Consider the following 21,739-nt stretch of genomic DNA (forward strand, 5'->3'; position numbering starts at 1 on the left):
CTCTAGAATATAAGCTCTATAATAGTAGATTTTTGTTTGTTTATATGGTTATGTTATTAGTACATGGTCTAATGCCAAGCTTATAGAAGTCACTCATTCGTGTTGTTAAGTGAATGGATGGTTGGTGGGTAGATGGACAGATGCATGTATGCATCCATCAACTTAAAGATGCCCCTCACATTAGTTGTAAATAGACACATTTTATTACAGTTTAGTAATTAATTAGGTTAAAGTTACATAGCTTTAACTATAATGTCACTATGAAACATCACTTCACAAAGTCATTGAATCTGATAGCAAGTTTTACGGTTTGGGGACAAAATAGAGTTGAAATAAAATATAGCACATGCTTAGTTGCTCAGTCATGTCCAACTGTCTGTGACCGCATGGACTGTAGCCCTCCAGGCTCTTCTGTTCATGGGATTCTCCAGGCAAGAATACTAGAATGAATTGCCATTTCCTTCTCCAGGGGATCTTCCCAACCCGAGGATCCAACCCGCATCTTATCTCTTGTGTCTCCTGCATTGCAGGCAGATTCTTTACCTGCTGAGCCATCAGGGAAGCCCAATACAATATAGGTTGTCCTCTAAATCCCCTAGTATTATTTCTAGATTATCCTTCCTTTATAGTTGCAACTCAGTTCTGGAAGGTTTGATTGCAATAGCTAATCAGATAAGTATTACTTTACTTAAGGATAGGGAAGTCAGTCTTGTAACAGCTTCTTCAGGAATAGGCATATTTAACCGAAGACTCAATATAGTTTCTTTCTCAATTGACTGCACAGCATCATAGATTTCATTAAGCTCCTGATAAGCATATTTCTTTTTTTTAACTTGCTGTTCAGAGCTAACCTCAAACAAGATAGTTATGTTACATCTTCAGAATTTTTAATACATTTGTTTCATATGTTTTACTAATAAGTTTGCAAAGTATCAGGCCTAAGAAATGATAGAACTCCCAGCAAGTACCTTCACAGATCCTGTCAGCATCCTTTCTTCACATGTGATCTGAAGAGTCTTTCCTTCCACTTGTGAGCACCCCACTTTGGCTACTGTAACTGGTTCATAAGCTGATAAAAGACATGCTAGATTAACGAGTTGAGTTCTTTGAGACTTTCTAAGAATGGTCTAAGGGAATAGGGTGTTACCCTATTTTCAATATGATCCCTGTAAGTTTTATCATGAAAAACAAGAGTGGAATCAGCATACAGAAATATTAGGGTGGAGTATAATTAAAATATATTTACAGAAAATTGAATAGTTATTGCAAGGCATGCATGTAAATCTTTTACTCAAAGTTAATTACTGTCTTTCACCCAGAAATTTGAAACTAGATTACCTTAACAAAGCAAAAGCCCAATTAATTGATAATAGTAACTTGAGAATGGGCAGTCTTCCATCTTATTCACAATGCATTCCCGTTTCTTGCATGGCTCACAGTAGCATATTAACACAGATCTGTTCAAATAATGCATACTTGAAAGGATGAATCCAGAAGTGAAAATTCAGGAAGCAGAAAGAACAGTTATAAATTCAACATCATAGATGTAAAGCCTATAATCTAGTTAATATAGGCAATCCACCTGCCTTCCCCATAACACTAAAGACTCAACCAAATCACAAACGGGCTTTCCAGGTGGTGTTATTGTAAAGAATCTGCCTGCCAATGCTGAAGATGCAAGAGACACAAGTTTGACCCCTGGGTCAGGAAGATACCCTGGAGAAGGAAATGGCAACTTGCTCAAGTGTTCTTGCCTGGAGTATTCCATGAAAAGAGGAGCCTGGTGGGCTACAGTCCATGGGGCCACAGAGAATCAGACATGACTGAGGGACCAAGCACAAATCACAAATATAAAGAAAAGGAATCCAAATGTAAAAAAAAAAATTACAAATTCAAATTTGTTGAAACATTTGACAAACCAAATTGTACTATTAAAACTATTTTAAAAATTTGTTGGCAATTTTTAGAATAGAACTTTCCTTTCTAACTAAAGAGATTATATTTCATATGGGGCACTGGTCTTATCCTATCAAGTTGCAAAATCAGTATGTTTCTAATCTAAAGGATAGTAAATAAATTTATTTAAAGAAATAGTTGTAGAATAGTAGATCTTTTACAAAGAAAAATGACATTCTTCTTAGTCTTTATAAATGTAACAATCTCCACTACCTCATGAAACTCATCTCTATCAATTTCAACACATAATTAACATTTTAGAAGTACTTTTTGATACTTATAGCCAGATAGAAATATAGAAATAGTCATAGTACTTCTCAACAAACTCTTTTTGGGAGGAAAAATTGATTTTCTTTCCAATTAAGTTACACCGTTGCTTTGGCAACATCAGTGCACTTGCATGCACTTAAATCTCTTATTCCCACTAGGTTCTCAGTGTGAGTGTGCCAGAAAAAACATCTTTTATATACTTTTTAGTATGAAAACATTTCATGTTACCACCGTGGCATATCCAATTCTTCTTTTGAGCTTGTATTCAGTGCTGAGGATGAATGAAGATGACTATTGAAGTTCAAACACCGTATCTTCCTTGTATAATTTCCAGTGTGACTCTAGGTCCAAATTGCAAAGTGTCACAAAGAATCTGAATCCAGTTTATTCATATTCGGGCAACTATGTACAAACAATGCTAGAATAATTGAACTGGTTACAGCTATATGAGCCCTATTTTATGCTGATATGTTGCAGATAATTTCAAACTAAAATGAACATGATTATATTTTGATGAGAATAAATCTTTCTCAATTTGTCTCCTTTGAGTTACTATATGATATAGGAATTGATGATTTATTGTCAAGAGATGAATATGGCCCCTGAGAGAGTCACTAAACCTATTTTTCTAAAATCACAGAAAGGCTGGGAAAGATTATTGTGTCCCTAGAATTTATAGATGCTGCATAATGTACACATGCTGATATACATATATATATATACAACCAATTGTATGTATAGATATAACTGCAAAAACTGATACATTCTCATTATTGGTAGTCTCTGTTAAACAGTTTTTCCAATGTTCCTATCATCTTTCAGAATATGCAGCAGAATATATTCTACATATAACTCTAGATAGAACAGAATTTAAATCATTACATTCCATTTGTGTATTAATTCACTTTACATTGTAAACAAATAATACTGGGATTAGGAAACACTATGTTATGGAGACAAATGTCAAAAGGCCCTGATTTTAGTTTTCCAAGGGATCTTCCCAACCCAGGGATCAAACTCGGATCTCCTGTATTGCAGGCAGAGTCTTTACCATCTGAGCCACTCTTAGGCTCATCTTATGGTAACAAATGTCAAAAGATCCTGATTTTAGTTCTAACCTTGTTATCAGTTATGCTACCTTTAGTAGATTAGTTATAAAAAATCCCTGTTCTACACTTTCCTAATCTATAGGCTGAGCATGCTATTATTTGTTCTATCTAACAGAACATTTGTGGACATTACATTAATGGTTTTATAAAAATTTTGAAACAATTAAATTGTATAAACATAAATAATATTAAATCATGTAATAAAACAAATGATACAGCAGGAACAATAAATTCTTTATTCTATACAGTCTGTTGTACAAATTTCAGTAATTTCTTGAATATTTTTGCTATATATATATATACATATATATATATATATATACATTTTGCTAAGTTTGATTTCCTACATATTTAGTTTAATTCAACAAATATTAATTGAGCACCTAGTATATGTCAATTCCTGAAACTGGTATTGCAGGGAACATGAAATGAACAAAATATAATTCCTGCTCTTAGGGAGCTTACAGTCTTTATTCAGGAAATAAGACAGGGGCTTGATCATTATAATGTAAAGCAAAATATCTATTCCATAAAAGAAATGCCAAAAAATGTTATGAATTTCAAGAAAGATATCAAGTAAAAAGGTAGCATTTGACATGAATGTTCAAGAATAGGTAGGACTTTCCCCTCCCTACCCCTCCTCACTCTGAACTCCCAAGACCATAAGCTAGAAGTCACTTTAGTCAAGTGGGATAGTAAGATAAAACTCAAAGAATTTAGAGAAGATAAATATATTCTAGGAAATGTATGCTATCTAGTAAAATTTCAACAGACAGTAATCTGACAAGATGTATTAGAAACATTTAAGAAGAGTTGTGGGTATACACTTAGGCATTTGTACCTTAGTTAGTATATAAAAGGTAGACACTAAGAATCCCTGAGGAGGGGACCAATATGAGAAGACTCCACACTCTTTGAAAGCAGTGGGACTCTAGGAAGACCAACTTGACATAGTTATGGTGAGGAATTTGGGAACTGGGTGCGTAAGGATAATGACATGAGTTAGGATGCTGTTACACTGTCTATACAGGAGAAAGTCATTTTTGGTGAGAGTAGAATGGAGTTTAAAAAGAGTTAAAGATTACAGAAATGAGAGAGTAAAACCGATTAAAATTAAGACACAAAGTAAATGGAAAGAGACAACTCTCCAGGTTCTGAACACAGTTTAACATGGTTCATTGGAAAATGGCAGAACAATGGTGGTCAAATTAATGAGATGGATAAGTCAAGAGAACTGAGAATTCAGGAGACAAATTTGGCTTTCAGGGATTAGAATGTTTGAGGGGATTATTGATTTGGACTATAGAGATAATATTCAGCATAAATCTTGAATCTGTATAAAATATTCAGGCTTGGAGGACGAGGTCAATTTGGACATCATCCATTGAAGAGTTGTTCTGGTAGTGGATGGGATGGGACTAACAAAAACAATTTAGACCATTAGAAAATATTTACACTTGAAGATATAAGAAACAGGTGGCATGCAGGTGATAGTATCCAAAGCAAGCAGGAAAAGCCTGCCAATATGATAACATGTAAGAATGTTGGGTATTTTTAAAAGTTGGTAATTTTATAAGTGTGATGAGAATTTATCAAAAGTAATTTATCAAAAAGTAAACAGAATGGATATAGGGAGAATGTCTTTGGATGTGGCTTCTGAATGATCAGAGTGGGGAGAATATATTCATTCATTAATGCCTTACAAATATTTGACATCTTATTCTGAATCTTTAAAAGATGGTAAGGAAAATAAGCATGTTTCCTCTGGCTTCATAGAACTTACAGTTTAAAGTAAGGGAATTCATAATAATCAATGCACAGATATTGAATTAAACATTTGAGAAATGTTTTAAGGCAAGATAGTAGGAATATATAATAGAAGAAACTGATTTGGTCTAAATGATGAAGAAAGAATTCCCAGAGAAATTCTTGTATAAGCTGAGATGGAGAACAAACTGGGCAAAGGGGAAAGAGGGCTGAGAGTGTTTGAAACATGGGGGAAGCAAGCAAAAGGCCCTGAGTGTGGAGGCAGCACTGGAGAAACTGAAGAAATGATGTGTCTGAAGCTCCATGGGCAAGCATGAGAGTGGTGGGTTAATCATTCATTCCTTCCTCTTAATTTATGAATGCCAATAGATTGAGGGCTTCCCAGGTGGCGCTAGTGGTAAAGAACCTGCCTGCCGATGCAGGAGCCATAAGAGACGTGGGTTGGATTCCCTGGGTGGGGAAGATCGCCTGGAGAAGAGCATGGCAATACACTTCAGTATTCTTGACTGGAGAATCCCATGGACAGAGCAGCCTGGTGGGCTCCAGTCTACAGGGTGGCAAGGGTCAGACATGACTTCATACATCACAGTGATAGAATGCACAATATGACGGGTGCTGGGAAGTACCAGTGCCTAGTGAACAAGTGAGATGAGGCTAGATTGGTGAAAAGAAGCCAGATCATACACATCTTTCTTACGCTACTTTAAAGAATTCATTTTTTCCTTGGCAAGCAATGGGAAGCCATTCAAAACTTTCAAGAAGAGGAGTGAACTTATATTTTTATTTTAAAAGGTATTTTTACCTAAGCTACAGGGTGAAGAATGAATGAGGGTGGTAGTGTCAGACACAGAAATCCACAATGAGAGACTAATGCAGTATCCCAGTGAGAATTCATAGTCACTCTGTCTAGGGCAGTGACATCAGAGACAGTGCAAGAAGACAGATTCCGAATTTATCTAGGAGGTACAATCAAGACATGGTGATGGATTGGATACAGGGTGAAGAATAAGGAGGCATCAAGGATGATTCCCAGGTTTCTGGTTTACTTTTAATGACCGATAGTGCTATTCTAGGTTTAAGGAATACTGAAGAAGTGATGGGTGGTGACCAAGGTAAAACAAGGTTTTGAAATTTTTATTCTCTTACTGTGATAATGAAAATCATCAATTTAGCCACGCAATCAAAGTCCTGTTTCTGACCAATACCAAGTGTTAGTGTGACTGATACTATCAATGTGTATCCATAGTGTTCATCTCTCTATGCACAGCTAATTAGGGGTTTTTGAATCTGCAGGACTGGCCTTATTAGCACAAGCCCCAATCAACATAGCTAACCAGGACAGAAAGATAAAAGAAATGTACTCTTTGTGATGGAGACTACTTTCATGTTCAGGGCACTATTTTCCAGAACAAATAAAATACAGTTGAGAGATTATAATTGAGATCAACAAATAATTAAGTGTACAGGAGGGAAGAGATAAAAATAGTCTCAAGGAACTTGTATATTATACTCTAAAACAGGAATTGTCCATTTCCTCCTGGCATGCAAACTCTCTATTGTTATTCATAATTAATGTGCATGTTATCATTTTACATTAACTTACATGTTATCATGTAAGTTATATATTAACTTACAAGCAAGGTTTTCACTTTTTTTTTCAATTAATATTTCCCAGTCTAAACTTTGAATGAAGTATGCTGCATTAAGTAGACCATATTTGACTCTACAGTGTTACCCAATTTCCCCTGCCAACATGCAGCAACATTCAGCGATATTTTGCCCTGGTAATTATCCTGTCTTCACTATGCCAGCACATGGTGTTTCTCCTCACTCTCTTATGCCTTCATGTAGAATGCCTAAAGCTATATTTTCTAGGCCATCTAAATCTATAACAGATCCAATTTTGAAAAAGGAAAAAAAAAAATCTTTCTCTATGCTATCCCTTTCCCTTTTCCTTCTTTTATCTCCCCAGGATTTTTTGTTACACTTTTTTGTTTTGTTTTTTTCAGACTACAGAATTAGCATATATTTAATGTCCAAAAAATTAAGAACCCAGGAATGAAATGAAATAGAATATCAAACTTTGCTAAACAAAACCTACCAGACAGGAAGAATGTTAGGAATTTGAGAGATATGTATTTTTATAAATATATCAAACTATGTGTGATATTATGTATGTTTTGATCCAACAATATATAGTAAATATAATTATGTTTTATATGAAATTCAAGCTCTTTTTTTTCATTTATTTTTATTAGTTGAAGTCAAGCCCATTTAAAAAAAGAGATTTCTGCTTCTCTCTCCTATAAATAATTGTCTTAGTTTGGTTCTTTCAGAAGCAGACCTTAAGACAAGGTTTTCGTGCCAAATTTTATCTGGAAGGTGATTCCAAGAAATTCTAGTAGGGATATGAGGAAGTGATAAAGGGAAGGAAAAGCAAGCAATAAAAAATTTCTCTTATTTAAGGCAAACTGTTGTTAATGACTTAGTCCTGTTGGAATTCTGGAAATCTGTAGTACAGGCATCCTGGTGTTACTCTTCCTTGGGGCTAGAACATTATGCATTGGTTGAGGACTGCTGGTGCAGAGCAATGGAAGGGCTGGTTGTGGTGGTGGTAATTCCTGGAACTTTTGAACTATAGCACGTGGTTAGATCTCAGCTCCCGAAGAAATCTCCCATACAATTGGTAGTCTTGGGAAGAGCACAACCATGTTTTATTCAACATTCCCTTACTGATGGGCATTTATATTGTTTCCAGTTTTCTCACTGTTATAAGTGGCCACAATAACCTAATACATGACTATTTGCCAGAATGTCTGATTTTCATTACACAATTTCTATAAATGAAATTAAGGAAGAATTAAAAAAAATGAAACCACTAATCTTTGGGTATGTTTTGAGATGAAGAGACATGACTTTCTTTTCTTTATATGGTTGTATCACATAATATAACTTTAAATGTAACATTCAAAGTTTTGATTTAACATCTAAAATATCTAAACTGTTAACTTCCTTTATTGCTTTGTTTAACACCTCCCACCATTGCTACGAGAAAATATTTTTGAACTAAAATAAATGTACCTAGCATTATAACAGGACTCTTAAAATATATCCAATTTTCCATCATAGGGTAAAGACAACATTGCTTTTAAAAAACAACAGAGCGAAAATCTTTAATATCTAGCAATAGACAAAGAGTTTTTAGACACCACCACAAGCATAACCCACAAAAGGAAAAAAATAAATTGGACTTTGTCAAGACTAAAACCTTTGATCTGAAAAATACCATGTGAAGAGGATGACAAGACAAGTTGTAAGTTGGGAGGAACTACTTAAACCTTACATACCTGGCAAATGACTTACATACAGAATATAAAAAGAGCTCTAAAAATTCAACTATTAAAAAATCTAATTAGAAAATAGCTAGACATTTCACAAAAGAGGATATTCAGATGGCAAGTGAAAAGGTGCTCAACTTCATTAGCCGTTAGGAAAATGCGAAACCTCAATGTGATATCATGACACCCCAAGCAGGATAGTTGAAGTAAAAAAAGTGGTGACACTAAATTTGGTGAGAATGCGTGGAAATCAGATCATTCATACATTGCTGGTGGGAATGGAAACTGGTGCGATCACTCCGGGAAACAACTTGACAGTTTCTTATAAAGCTAAACATGCAACTACTGTGTCATCCAGCAATGGCACTCCTGAACATTTATCTTGGGAATGGAAGCTTCCATTCACCAGACAGTGTATACATGAATGTTCATAGCAGCTCTATTTGTAATAATTCAACACTGGAAACAACCTACATGTCCCTCAATGGGTGAATGGTCACACAAACTGTAGGTGCATTCATGCTTCACAATACTGCTCTGCAATATAAACGTACAAACTGCTGATACACGCTGCAATGTGCATAATTCTCCAGAGAATTAAGCTGAATGCAAAAAAATATTGCACTTATATAGTGCAAATTTAATATACTCCAAATTTATATAGTGTGTGATCGCATTTATATAACATTCCTGAAATGACAAAATTGTGGAAATGAAGAGCAAATTACCTGTTGCCAGGATTATAGGATGGATTGGAGGAGGGAGGCAGAAGGGAAGTGAATGTGGTTATAAAAAGACAACACCATAGGGGTTGCTATGGTGACAGAACTGTGTATCTTGTCTGTAGTGGTGAATACATGAACTTACAAATGTAATAAAAATACACAGAACTAAATACATACACACATGCAAATACATGATGTTATCACTGGGGAAACAGGATCTCCCTATATTATCTCTTACAACTACATGTGAACCTGTAATTATCTCAAAATAAAAGTTTATTTTAGAAAGTGAACAGCATCTCTGTCTAGAATATAAACACATATGCAAATATGAGTGGTAACCTTTGAAGGATGCCAAACTTGTACTTATTTACTAACTATTGTCTAATTTTTCTAACAATTTTTTATATTCTAAAATGAGCATAGCTATTCAAAAATTTTATGTTATAAAGTAATGCCATGGGACTTAACTTCATTTGAAGGGCTAATATACTTCATATGAGATAAATAAGAACATTAAAATACTATAGAACATTCTTCACTGGCCATCTTCAAGATAAGAAAAAGAAAATAAGGATTAGTCATGAAAATAAATTTTAAAGAACTTAATTTGAAAGATCTTCCTTTATTAAGCCAATATATTAAAAAACAAAAAACACTTTTTTGCCAAACTCTTAGGCTGCATTGCCTCACTTACTCATCTTGGTGTTATGAGGTAAGTACTGTTATTACTATCCTGTTTTTGCAGATGAGCCAGAAATTTTGTTGGGGCTTCCCTGGTGCCTTAGATGGTAAAGAATCTGCCTGCAATGCGGGAGACTTGGGTTTGATTCCTGGGTTGGGAAGATTTGCTGGAGAAGGGATAGGCTACTCACTCCAATATTCTTGGGCTTCCCTTGTGGCTCAGCTGGTAAAGAATCCACCAGAATGCGGGAGACCTGGGTTTGATCCCTGGGTTGGGAAGATATCCTGGAGAAGGGAAAGGCTACCCATTCTAGTATTCTGGCCTAAAGAATTCCAGGGACCATATAGTCAGTCCATGGGGTCCCAAAGAGTTGGACAGGACTGTACAACTTTCACCTTCAAGAAATTATATGGTGCTTGTTAAAGACCAGCAGTGTCCTATATGTTTTACATATTCATTAATTATGTTCATTAATTAGATAATCCCATTTTATCAGTAAGGGAGCTGAGGGAGATGATGTAATGAAGAACCTGACTGTCTGAATCTGGACCGCTCTATGGTGTCCCCAGGAGTGCTAAGGCATAGGACTTTTAAACCTTCTGCTCAAGGTCACATAGCTACTAGCAGTAAAAATCAGGATTTGAACTTACATTCTTTGGGCCACACCAATCTCTATCAAATCGTGGTTGTTTTGATCACAAATATCAGAATTTTCAAGTGGCTTGTTTAAGGCCCCATGTCTTCCCCTTCCTCCAGTCCTACTGAATCAAAACCTCTGGTGCCAAGACTCTGGAATCTGTATTTTCAACAACCAGTCGAGGAGATTTTTACTCACATTTAAGGCAGAATCCAACTGCTTTATAATATACAGGACAGGTTTCTGTAAGTTTCAAATGCAATATCTAGTACATTAAAAATGATGTCATATTCCATTAATCTTAAGATTCAGTTTTTTCACAGTTTAACATCTTTAAAATTGGACTGCCTGTTATAACTGATGGTGTGTTACAATCACATTAAAGATGTGTTTTTTTCCCTTCTTAGTGGTGCACAAAATAATGTTGTTTTATATTTCCTATCATATGGAGGCTCCCTGTATAATAAAATACCAAAAACACTGCTTAATAAACATTGTTATTTTCGGTCCTGGGTCCCTCTGAACAGGTGGCCACCTACGTGTAGTGAGAGTGATAGAGGACAGGACATCGTCTGTCATACCTCCATTCACACACATCATGGAAAAGTCACCAATCATCCTGGGTTAGAATAGATGAAATAATGTGTGTGAAAACACTTTGAAAATGATAAATCATATTAATGGAATGTATAAATGTGTGCATATGCATGGGTTTGAAGTAAAATCACTAGAGAAAGTGAAAATAATTTGAAAATGATCATTTCCAAACTTGACACTTGTGGACAGGATAGACATTATGATTCTCAACTTTACTCTTCTGTCTCTAAGAATATCATCCTATCAATAGAAAAGTGTTCATTCTCTTTACAACAGCCAAGACATGGAAGCGACCTAAATGCCCATCAACAGAGGAATGGATAAAGAAAGTGTGGTACATATACACAATGGAATATTACTCAGCCATTGAAATGGATGAAATGCCATTGGTAGCAACATCAATGGACCTAGAGACTGTCATACTGAGTTAAGTAAGTGAGATAAGGAGAAATATCACATGCCATCCCTTTTATGCAGAACCTAAAAAAAAATGATAGACATCTTTTTCTTACAAAAAAGAAAGAAATTCACAGACATAGAGAATGCACCTATGGTTGCTAGGAGGAAGGATGCAGGAAGGGCTAGTTAGGGAGTTTGGGATGGACATGTACACACCGCTATATTTAAAATGGATAACCAACAAGGACCTACTGTGTAGCACAGGGAACTGTGCTCAATGTTATGTGACAACCTAGATGGGAGGACACTTTGGGGGAGAATGGATACGTGTATATGTATGGCTGAGTCCCTTCACTATTCACCTAAAAGTATCACAACTTGTTACTTGGCTATACTCCAATACAAAATAAAAAATTTAAAAAATAGTTTTTAAAAGTGTTCATTAGTGCTTCGATATTCTAGGAAGTTAAATGTCTTACGTACCTTATGTCATCTGAACTTTCCTGCAGTCCTATGAAGTAAGAATATTATTACTGTTGATATTATCCCTATTTTACAGGAGAGGAAACTGAGTTGTTAGGGACATTAAATATTAACTAAAATTGTATAATGAAAAAATGGTGGAGAAAGAGTATAAACAGCAGCAGTCTGAAACAGAAACTAGCTTGTTGATATACATCTTAAAGGAAAATGTACTCTACAGACTAAACTATGTACTATGAATCCAGATAAGCAGAAAAGAGAAAGTGGACAGAGAAGCCACGTTGTAAACAGAATCACTACAGAGGAAGGAAGAGGAAGCAAGAGGAACGTGTGGTGAATATGTGTATATGTATGTATCGTAGCTCCTTTTCAAATTTACTTAATCTAGACATTTTATTTTCATTTTTTAGGTTATGTGCCTCTACAAAATACATCTGATTGTGCAATTTTCCCCTTTTCTCCTTTCTACTAGTGTGAACAATCTGGTGCGATCAGTTTCGTTTTTAAATGCATCCATCTCTCTGTGACCTCATTGCTTATGCTTCCATCCTAGAAGCTCTCTCACTGTTCTTTGAGCTTTTGCCTGTGTCTGACAGCCTGACATTCCTCTTATTTGTATACTGGATATGTAATCTGGAAACCTGTCCTCAGGAAAACTGTGAAATGAATGTAGTCTTTGAAATCCCACACCTCTCCTCTCTGCCTGTTTCTCCTTCCCACTCCTTAGCCCCTTCCAGGAGGTCTAGAGTTTTCTTAGTCTATTTTGCTAGATGTTCGAAGACTGAGCTCATAAAATGTTACCCCAAATAATAGCGACTAGTATATTTTCCCAGTGGGAATATTTATAGCTTGAAAGGAGACTAAATGGAGAAAGCAACACCACGCATAAAGGATTGTACTCCTGAGTGAGGAATCGCATGCCCTGGTGTGGGAGTTGACTCAGAATGGATACCCTTCCAGTGCTGTGAAAGCCTTTTGGGTACATGTAACATCCCACTCTTGTATACAATACTGGCAAAAAGTAAATGAAAAAGAAAGGATACATGTTTATCTCATTAAAAATTATAACTGTTATTACATTAATTAATTGTTTATTATCATTTTTGCCACATACGAAATGGCAACCCACTCCAGTATCCTTGCCTGGAGAATTCCATGGACAGAGGAACCTGGCGGGCTACAGTTCATTCAAAGCAGAATCAAAATAAAATATTAAAATTAATAGATATCTCTGTTACCAATTTTGAAAATTATTCTTTCTCATTATTTTGTTCCATGTGTAAGAATCTTATATTTGATACCTAAAATATTATCCAGAACTAAATAAATATCTTAGTTTTATAATTCATTATTATTCAACTCTAAAATATTTGCATACTAAAATATACTTCATTTCAAATCTAATAGATGATTGGATATATATTTATCCAAGAGATATATATATATGTATACTACAGCAAACTCTAAAAAGGAGCTAAGGCTGAATTTAGCTCATGTGATCTCCTGAATGTAAAATTAAGCATAATCTATAATTAATACATTTTGATTAAAATAAGGGATTCTATATCATATTATTCTCATGTATAAGGATAACATCTAACACAAAACATGCAGAATTAGATTCATTTTCCTTAGCTTGTTCATGGAAACATTAAAAAGGTTTGCCTTTTTATTAAGAAATACAATCATTTTCTTTTAAACTAAGAAGTGCTTGAAAATTGTGTTGGAAATGGGTAAACTGATGTTTAATTTGCCTCGATCCTTATTTTTCTCAGCACCTAGGAAATGTGTTCTGTCTATGAAATGTCATTGATTTTGTAACTGAAAGTTGACATGACTGCTTATTTCCTGTGTTCATTGAGTAAGTTCTGTTCTAAAGGTAGGTCTAAATCAAGAATTAATTTGGTAATCATTAATTCAAAAACTTCTGTAGAACCTAGGTAAACTGGAAGCACTTAAATCTATAAAAAGACGTAGTCCTTGCCATGAAGGTGGTTCCAACTTCAGCTGGGAAGAGGATGTGCAGACAACTAAAGAATAACTTAAAGAATATAAGTACCATAGGAATCAAATATGGGCAAAGTCTTTAATTTGACTATTAAAACAGCTCATGAAGAATAAACAGTACTTTAATAGGCAGTTATGGAGCAATTAGGTAGTTGATTTCTGAGGATGCTTAATAGGTCTATTACTGTTAGCAGTACATCCAAAGTTTCAATGGATATAGAGTTATAACACCAAAGATGAAGGAAAAAACTAAGCTAAATAAGCAACAGGGAAATAATAATAAGCAAGTTTTAGGATTCCACTTATAATTTGTTTCACTCAAATCATTGTCAAGCAGTACTAATATTTTTCCTTGAAAGACCTACATTCAGCCTATAGTGCCTCCATGAAATATGTGATTAAAACTTTCTTCCTGGAAAATAGTAGTGCTGTTAATCTGTAGTCAGTTATTTCACATACCATACTGTTATGCTTCTGCCCACAGTTACTAAATGGAGCCACCAATCTTAAATCACAGTTTATTCAGGAAAATTTTAGTGCCTACTTGTTTAACACAATCTTATAAATGATCCCTCAGAAAGGATGTAAAAATCAACACGTATCTTTAATGGGCTAATTGTGCTTCACTGCGTGTTGAGTCTATAAAAGCTATTCAATAGTGAGAGAAATGATGGCATTTTCATCTTAATTTGAAAATATAATTGCTATTCTAAATATCTTTTTGTTTCTAACCTAAGTGCTTATTAACAGCAGAAATTTCCCCAAAACACTAGAAGAGTATTTAACATAATTTCATTTATTGAAAGAAAATCCAAGGGAAGATTACATACAGCTATCTGCAACTATTAGCAGAAGGAAAATATCAAAAGGAAAAGTAAGTTAAATCTAAACTTTGAGATCTAAAATGTAACTAATATTCGATATGAATTTAACACAGCATATTTTTTATTGACGTATACATTTAAATATACGGATGCCTCAAGTAATAAAAATGGTATCCTGGAAATCCAGGACAACAATTGAGAGCCATACTAAAACAAACTGAAACTAATAGGCTAATCCCTATTTCATAGAATTTCCCATCACTTTATTTAAAAATAAGATTACATTTAAACTCAACTTATGGAAAATTAGTACAATTGAAATCAAATTCATCAGTTGTAAATGTTCCTTTAAGAAAAACGATTTCAGTTTCTACCTAGAGTTTAAGCCTTGACTTTTTCAAATTTTGAATTCCAATTCCTTAATTCCAATATACTCAATGTAGATTCAGAGTAATGAAATCACCAATCATGATTTATTAAGCCTTATATTAATGTCAATAAAGTAGTCCATATACAAATATATGGAATATTTATCTCTCCCTAACCTAACTTTCACTTCTGTTTCCAAACAGACATATACATATGATAGATTGATTCTGAATTGGCATATTTCACATTAAAGTTTCAAGTTTTTAAGTCTTACTTTTTCTATGTAATAACATACATATTTACTTATAAATATTATGGATATCAGCAGAGAACTTTTTATACCATATTTGGAAAAAAGTTCTGATCATTCTGCAGTAGCTTTTCTAAGTAGAAGTAGAAAATGCCAGAGACATTGCTTTTTAAAAATAAGCGCTAAGAAAACTAATCAAGCCAGTTAGTCACAAAGGGAGCATTATAGGAAAGGAAATAACTTGGGATTGAACCCTATGATTTTATTGTTTTCACAGAAAATGCAATAACTCCTCCTTGACATCAACTACCCAGTTGCAAGAAGAGTATACCTTCTGCCTTGTTGCGATGCAGACGAAGCAATTAGTAAGAAGTAGCCATCACCCAAGAAGAAAATGAATTCAGAACAAACTTGTTCCAGTTTAAATGTCTGTTGAGAGGCTCTGATCTTAGAAAGGCACATTAAAAAAAAAGTTTGTTGATAAAGAACATGCATTCAATAGATCCTTTGAAGTCATTCTATCAAACTCTGGTTATGTAGTCTATTAGTATCTTTCAACTCACTAATGAAAACAAACAAAAATTGATCATGAAAAACACCACAGCCAGTTTCATACAGTCTTAAGTATGGAACTAAATTAATTGTTCTTCAAATTACACATTTTGACAGATAAGTTTATTATAAAGTCTTTAAAATAAAAATGCATGTTTGGTGAAAAGTTTAGTACAGTTGTCATTCATATTTTGTCATATTTTAAAATATAAAAGTAAAGAATGGTATTTTTTTTTTTTTACCATTTTTAACATGATGTGACTGACCAGCTGGTTTGCAATTCTCATTATTGTAATTATCACAATTCATTGCCATGCCAAAGTCGATGCTGTGATGTAGGTGAAGTGAAATACCATTAGTTTAGCCTATTACATGACATTGTGATGCACCATGCATTTTTCAAATCTCTGAAAGAAAATTTAATGGCAGGCCAAACTTCTAACGCATTAAGTGCTATGAATCACATAAGAACAGAAAACATTTTAATCCAGGGGTACGTGGCATATTGTAATTCATGATAGAACTAAAAAATATGTAGCAGGAAAAAAAGAAAAAGAAAGCAGGGCTAGGTTTGTATTATAATGTATGTAAGAGAAGACTCAGATTTTTAAAAAGCACAAAATAAAAGTTATGTTATTTTTAAGTAATGTGTATTCAATAAGTAACATAAATCCTACAAATATGAAATGGCTATTATTTCTATTGAAAAGTAATAACACTGGGCAGGATTTGAAACTTTTGGAAACTTTGGTGAATTTCAATAACTAAGATGCCATTGTTTTTAGGATGCACTTTTATTTTATATATCACTACACAGAAATGCTGCTAATTGTAATTAAAATATGCCTGATTGCAGAGATGTTAAAATGTGGAGAGACAAGCATCTTTGAACTGATGAAACAGATTAATGCTTCTTATTAATTAGGATCAACTACTGGCAGTAGATTATATGATATAATCTGTCTCCCAGGAAATTAAAAACTCCATTGCCTAATGCCTTCCTATGAGAGAACAACAACAACGAAACACTGGCATCAATTACACTTAAAATGTTATCAAAAAGGAAAAGGGGGAATACATTGGAGAGTTCAACTCATATACAAAAGTATTAGGAAAAGGAAGGCAGTTGGTAAGCAGGTTAAGTGCTTTAAAGTTGTCATTATTATAACTAATGTTAAGGAAGGGAATACCTCACAATTTACAGGTCCTGTATGCCAACCTTTTAAAAATTTCTGCATTTTTATCCATTGCCTTTCAATTATAGCAACTAAACATTTGCTCTGAGTGAAAAACATTGATTCTGTTTGTTGGTTTATATAAGCGATCTAGAACCCATTTGAGTTATATATTTTATTACCATATCAATAAAGTTGATTGATTTGTAGTTCTGATTACTCTTTTGTTTTTGGCACTCATCTGCAATTTCTCATTTAATCAAAATTACTTTTTGGAGTACCAGCCAGTTCTTGTGAACTTGTGAAGGCTTGTGTATTCTTACTGTGTGAAAGGTTATAGAAAGATTTTAGTATTTTGTGAATGTTAAGTAGTAGAACTGTATCTTTTGCTGACAGCAGTTTCTTTGTGCAGGGTGACTTAGGAGAAAAGACTTGATTCTTTTTCTGGGAAGGACATATACATATCCAAATATTCTGAATGTAGATTTTGTTTTGTTGTGATTTTTGCAAAAGCTTCACTCAAATAAAGATCAAGGAAAGAAGGCCAGGTGCAATGAGCTAAGCCTCTCTTTTGATCTATAATATTTTTATTGATGTTATCAGAAATGAATATGCAGAAAATCAATTAAAAAATATGATTCGCTAATATGGGAGAGTGGAGAGAAGTGGTTAGTTGCCACATAAAACGGAAGTCAAGGTGAAGGGAGATTTAGTAAATATTAAGCTAAGTGCCTCAAATATTGTTTAATTTCTTTGGTTTGATAAAATAGATAGGTGACTATAATTTTGAAATTTTGTTCAATATGCCTGATCTGTTCAAATATGTTATTAAATTCATATGTTTATTCTACTTAATTTAAAGAACTTGAGTTAGCTCGATTCTATTACTACTGGAATATTCAGACTGGTCCCCTTCTTAACTATGAAAATACACATTAAATTCCAAGTTCATATTTGTTTCATATTTTACTTTCAAAAGTTTGATTTTTTTTTAACATGTATTACATATAAGGGAGAGTGCATCAGAGATTCCCTAACAGAATTTCTTCCTGCAGACATTACAGTATATGAAGCAGTGAAGATTTATCCCATGGTAACATAACCAGTAAATTGTATAACTAGTCTCATTTTGGTGATAAGTGAACATTGTTCAACAAACACACATACTGCTTTTCATACCTTACCTGGAAAGAGGCTTTATTGAACATAGCTGTAAAATTATCTTTTAAGTTGAATTACTGAATTTGCACAAACATTTCTACAGAATTTTCTTTTAAAAAAATCAAGCTTTGTCATTTTTCCACTACATTTTGTTGTGCTTTTTATATTAATATTTGCAAATGTTATAATTTAATACTTATATCCCAATTACTTGCATAATCAGTTTTTTAATCCTGGGGTGTTGAAAGAACATATAATAATAATAATAGTATTCTTCTTTAGACAAAGTCTTTTTAAATGAAGTTAAAAGCTGAGATAATTTAAGGAAAAAGATCTTCAAATTTTCATAACCAACAGGTTTAAGTGAAATTTACAATGCATTGGAAAACTGGCTGGTTAAAGGTATGATTTGTCCTCAGGTAGCTCAAAATCATTTTTACAGGTTTTTGTTTTTTTGTAAAAGTGTTTTTTAATCTTGGCAAAATAATAAAATAATATTTCACAATTTGCACAGAGTCTGACTAAAGGGCAGAGGCATATTACCCTCAGTGTTTAGAATAAAGCCAGATTTTTCAGGCCCAGTTCCACTGTAGAGTTTGTATGCACTGCAATCACAGACATTTTCTTGTTCCCTCTAAAGCTAGGGCCAATTTCACTTCAAATGGAGGTTAGAGTAAAAAATCACGCTTGTGTTTTACCACCTTCTGCGCTAATTATTATCTTAACAACCTTTTGTTCTGGTTGACCCATTTAATAACCTGGAAGAAAAAAAGTGTTGCTCCCATGTCTGGTCTCAATGGAAGTTATTTTCTAATGGACAATAAGCCAAAAGGCCATGGCTGTCTAGGAGGTCAAACAACAAATATCTCGTCTGCATGGGCTTACGCAGCAGCTTCGGTCCTTTCTTCTTCAGAAGCGGCTTTGTTGTCTTGCCTGTAATTTGCACATTTAGGCTCTGTAGTTTGTTTATAAAATAGTTTTACACAAACCACTCTTAGCAGTGCAAGCTTCTGAGTTGAAAATTATTCAGGCTTGTCTCATTGAAGGCACTTGGTTTCCATGGCAATTTATAAAAGATGGTGGTTTGGTTTCTTCGTTGGAACAGATGACTGAGCTTGGGTGTTCAAGTGGCCGCAAGCAAACTCCAATAAGCCTGTGTGATGTGTAAGCCCAGGTTTACCATCCTGGATAGCAGTGCATGCACAAAGAGACAGCATACAGTTATCTAGCTTAGCCATGGGAGGAAAACAAATAAGAAGGAAGGTGGGGTAGGGATAAGGTGGGGAGGAAGAAGAATGTTTTAAATAATTCTGAGTTCGGGTTATTGTCAAGGAAGGGTAACAACCAAAGGTAAAAGGGCCTACATTTATTTAATTCTCTATGCAAAACCTTCTCAAAAGGAAAATAAATGCCAGCTCTTCACGTACCCTGTTTACAGTGAGGTTTTCGTTGGCAGGCCATTAGGTTTCCATAGTAACAAGCAAACTATTCATTTGAAACAAAACCAGCCATGACTTTGTGCTTTGACAAGGATTTCTATAGCTCTTTTTTTTTTTATTTTTATTTTTTCCGAGTTCAACCAGATGACCAGATGACGCTGTAATCTTTTTAGCCATAGAAGCACCTGAAGGTCTCTTCTCTACTCAGGTCAAGATTTTCTTTTATTTGTAGTGCGGAATAAGTTATATTTCCATGATGTCTTTTTATCCCCAGTGCTTAAAAAAATTTGTTTTTATTATTTTATTTTTGAGTCAGTAGTCAGTGGAGGAATCTTTGGTAGTTTGTTTTTTCAGTGTCCATTTACAAAGACTCTTTCTTCATGCTAGTGCCTGGTGAATCTTTTATAGCCTCTGCCAGGGAAAGGTCACCTTCGAGGACTTAAGATAGAGATGAGGACGATAACCGGAAAAAGCCATATATGTATTAAAATTCCAACAGCACCATCAACGGAATCTAAAGACAAGGAAATAAATGCCAAGAGACAAATGGAAAAGGAGACTAAGTACCCCATGTAGCTACCAATACAACTTTAGTGAACTAATAAAACAATTTTAGTACACAGAAGATATTTTTGGAAAGCATTTGCTGTTTTGTTTTGGTTTGTTTTATTTATCAGATTCATTTCCAGACAAGTGAAAAGGAAAATAACTTGAATATATGCCTAGAAATTTGATAAAATTAAACTATTTTCAGATTTTTGAATTGATATGCTATGCTATGCTACAAAACCTGTTCAGAAGATATTTATATGAGTTTGTGGCTTAGCTCAACCTCAGAGTTTTGTTGGCCACATGAAGGCATGCACACAGAGAAAATTCTCAAAAATCTAAAAGGTCAACTTTTTTTTTTTAAGTTTTCTGAGAAGTTTAAGCTTAAAGCCCACTGAGAGAAAATCTACTCTATGAAAACTAGGTAGGGATTATTATGGGTAAAGGAATTAACTACTGCAAAAAGTGGATTATATATATTTAGATCAGTCAATTATCTATAAATTAGGTAAATAATTTTTTCCTTAGTGTAATTTTTTAAAGTGCTATGAAGTTTGTTCTAACTAAAAATTGTTTTACCGATCAGCCTTGAGATGTCTCCTGTAGTTGTAATTTAAGTAAATTTCATATCCAGATGATACCTCTTAGAATGTGTAGTTTACCTAGGAGGACTAACAAGGACAAACCCAATAATTCATTAACCTGTCTTAAGTTACAAAATGGGTCTCACCTAGGGGCGAGCTGGGGTTAGAAAGAGACACACAATCTCAACTTTTGATAGCGTGGCTAGAGTGCTACATTTACTACTGGAGAGGGGTTGGGAGCCTGAGCAATTAGGAAGAGGCCTTTGGCCTCCAAGCTGGTTTGCACTTAAAAATTAACATAAGGTTAATATTCATCCAACAGTTTTCATCAAAGTGAACTTAAAAAGTGATAGTTAAAGAGAAACAAATGTAACAGAATATTATCTCATAGCAAAGAAATTTTTTCATTCAATTAGATTTATCTTCTCTGATTTACAGAGGCTAAATAAAGATGCCGCCAATAAATATAGATATCTTACTTAAAATAGTCACATATTTTTCTGGATTTAGTAGTTTAGAAGAAAACTGATTATGAAACTGTTCCATCATATAATAATAAAGTGCCTATGGGTTTTCATGGTCATTTCATTGTGGCTGCATTTCTCCTTTCTCCTTTTGGGAGAGTAAATTATGTTCTCTTGCTTTCCTCATTTGGAAAGTGTATTTGATTTATAATAATTTTCAGTGATTTAATTATCAAAATGTAAGATTTCTGTATAAAATGGTAACTATCTTCAGTTAATATAATGTTACTGTTGTGGATCCATGTTGTGAAATTCAAAAGAAATCTCTTTTCCCTCTAAGAAGAATGCTTGCTTTTCTGTGTATTTGATAAACCTACTTTATTTGGATTCAACTACTGG

General features: G+C 34.0%; 1 protein-coding gene across 1 annotated transcript in view; it reads right to left on the minus strand.

Annotated features, from left to right (window-relative positions):
- Positions 1-18,304: 18,304 nt before the first annotated feature.
- Positions 18,305-21,739, minus strand: part of MDGA2 (MAM domain containing glycosylphosphatidylinositol anchor 2) — an 854,840-nt gene continuing 851,405 nt past the window's right edge. Inside the window, exon 17 of the mRNA XM_065940680.1 lies at positions 18,305-20,257. Within this exon, the coding sequence (XP_065796752.1) occupies positions 20,169-20,257 (89 nt within the window). The 3' untranslated portion in view covers positions 18,305-20,168. The remainder of the gene's footprint in view (positions 20,258-21,739) is intronic.

The sequence above is a fragment of the Muntiacus reevesi genome, chromosome 7 (genome assembly GCF_963930625.1).
Source record: "Muntiacus reevesi chromosome 7, mMunRee1.1, whole genome shotgun sequence".
Classification (NCBI taxonomy): Eukaryota; Metazoa; Chordata; class Mammalia; order Artiodactyla; family Cervidae; genus Muntiacus; species Muntiacus reevesi.